At 41.5% G+C, this 2,207-nt stretch overlaps 1 protein-coding gene across 1 annotated transcript in view; it reads right to left on the bottom strand.

The window, feature by feature from the left end:
- Positions 1 to 527: 527 nt before the first annotated feature.
- STOML3 (stomatin like 3) overlaps positions 528 to 2,207 on the bottom strand; it is a 24,219-nt gene continuing 22,539 nt past the window's right edge. Inside the window, exon 6 of the mRNA XM_007952447.2 lies at positions 528 to 755. Coding sequence (XP_007950638.2) covers positions 528 to 755 — 228 coding nt within the window. The remainder of the gene's footprint in view (positions 756 to 2,207) is intronic.

The following is a 2,207-nucleotide window of genomic DNA, read 5'->3' as shown; positions in this document are numbered from 1 at the left end:
GCTGGAAGCCTTGGTAACCTATTTGTCTTTAACAACAACATCAATCATATTTTAAGTCATTATGTGGCTCTTTTAAAATTGTTTTTGTAATTATAGGCAATTTAGGAAGTAATTTAGAATGATAAAGCAAATATTTAGTTAAATATAAGATCTATGTTATTTTACAAGTTATCTGAAGTGCTTCTTAAACAATGAAAAAGTAATTTTGAAATCTAGTCACAATCACCCAGAGATTTTCTCTTCTCTCCCTACTGTATACTGTCCTGCTATAAGTCAGAGACAACTTTAATGAATTACAAGAATATTGCAAAAGTGTTTATGCGCTTACAAAGGAAAGTAGTGCATAGCCCTTGTTTTCACAGTTGTGTTCTCGTAGCCTCTCTAGCGCTTCCTTGCTGATACTATGCCAGCTGTGGAGTTACCCTACTTGAATTGTGTTGTGTTCTCACCTACTCTAACTGCTTGCTGGGTGCTGCTGGATATAGATGCGACTCCCTAAGCACGGGACTGGCTACATGCAGGGGACCTCAGGCTTTATTAGGAACCTTCTTGTGGTTGTTGTCATAACTAACACCACCAATGCCCTCGAGTATATTCATAGGCAGCGGAAACACAATAGTGGAATTCTTCTCCGTGGCTACAGTGGTCAAGGTTTGCAAGTATCGCAGCTGCAGAGCTATAGGGGACTCCGCCAGCACCATGGAGGCGGATTTGAGAGATTTGGAAGCATTCATTTCTCCTTCTGCTGCAAGGACCTAGAACAACAGAAATAAAATGTTCAGAAAAAAAAGTTTGCTACCAGGGCTGTTGCTTGCCATTGGGTAGACTCCTTTGACTCACTGAGGTGACCTTATGTATAACAGAAGAAAGCTTTGCCCGGCCTTGAGCCATCTGCATAATCTTTGTTATATCTTGTTGTTAGTTGTCATCTAGTAGATTCCTAATCATGGCGAGCCTCTGGGGGCAGAATAGAATGACTCCATAGAGTTTTCAAGGTAGTGACCTTTGGAAGCAGATTGCCCGGTATGTTGCGGAGGAGCTGCTCAGAGGTTCAAGCTACCAACCTTTCAGCTAGTAATTGATCATGAAACCATCTGTACCACACAGGAACTCTTGGTATACTTTTGTTGTTGTTGCTAGGTGCCATCGAGTTGGCTCCAACTCATAGTGACCCCATGTACAACAGAATAAAACACTACCTGGTCCTGCGCCAGCCTCACAATACTGTTATACGTGAGCCCATCGTTGCAGCCGCTGTGTCAATCCATCTCATTGAGGATCGTCCCCTTTTTTGTTGACCCTCCACTTTACTAAGCATGATATCCTTCTGGGTCCATACTGGTACATTTCATCCAACCCACACTTTGCTACACGTGTTTCATCTACTTCTTCGGCAAGGATAAGACTTTTAAATCATAATGTGATTAAAGAAATGGTAGAAGGTTGCAGGAAGCAGAAGAGGTCTTTTACAAACCATGAGTCCCTGGATTTCATTTTCAAATAGGAATAAAAGCCCCACCTTTAACACAATGCATACTTAGCTATCTACCCTGGTAATGCTCTTGGATACTTTGCAACTCATAATCTGTGGCATTCCTTTTAATAGAAGTCAGAAATTCAAGACTTTCATCTGGCTTTATTGTTGTTTTTACTTATCACAGGACATGTTTTTATTTCATTCGGTTGGCAAATTAGTTTCATGCATACTATTTAAGAATGTTTCTTTGTTCTTTCAGCTTTTTATGACAGTGCCAATCTGACAACACCTATTGGAAATCTCTTAAAGATTCCCACTGCTCTTAGTGTTCACAGATTTTCCAAAGAATGACTTGGAGCTCTGCTGCGCCAACAGTACTCACTGCCCTCCTGGCCAGCACAGCCAAGTTCATTGCTTTCTGCTGCTGGAGATTAGCAGATAAGGAAAGAGGGCAGAGAAAAAAAAAAAAGAAAAAAAAACACTTCATTGGTGCAACTGGGTCTACAAAGGCTTCCAATCTCAATCTCCCAAGGAACCTTGATTGGACTAGAAGCTGCAATCTTTCAATTAGCAACCGAGCACATTAACTGCTTGTACCGTCCAAGGACTACCTTTCGTTATATAAAGGTTGTTATGTTGTTATTTGCCGTCGAGTCGGCCCCGACTCATAGCGACCCCTCCTTGGGTTTCCAAGGCAGTTATCACTACGGAAGTAGGATTGCCCAACCTT

The sequence above is a fragment of the Orycteropus afer genome, unplaced genomic scaffold (genome assembly GCF_000298275.1).
Source record: "Orycteropus afer afer isolate SDZICR_OR568_19922 unplaced genomic scaffold, OryAfe1.0 scaffold00338, whole genome shotgun sequence".
Classification (NCBI taxonomy): Eukaryota; Metazoa; Chordata; class Mammalia; order Tubulidentata; family Orycteropodidae; genus Orycteropus; species Orycteropus afer.
Note: the sequence above shows the minus strand (reverse complement) of the source record. Positions and strands in the feature narration are given on the sequence as shown.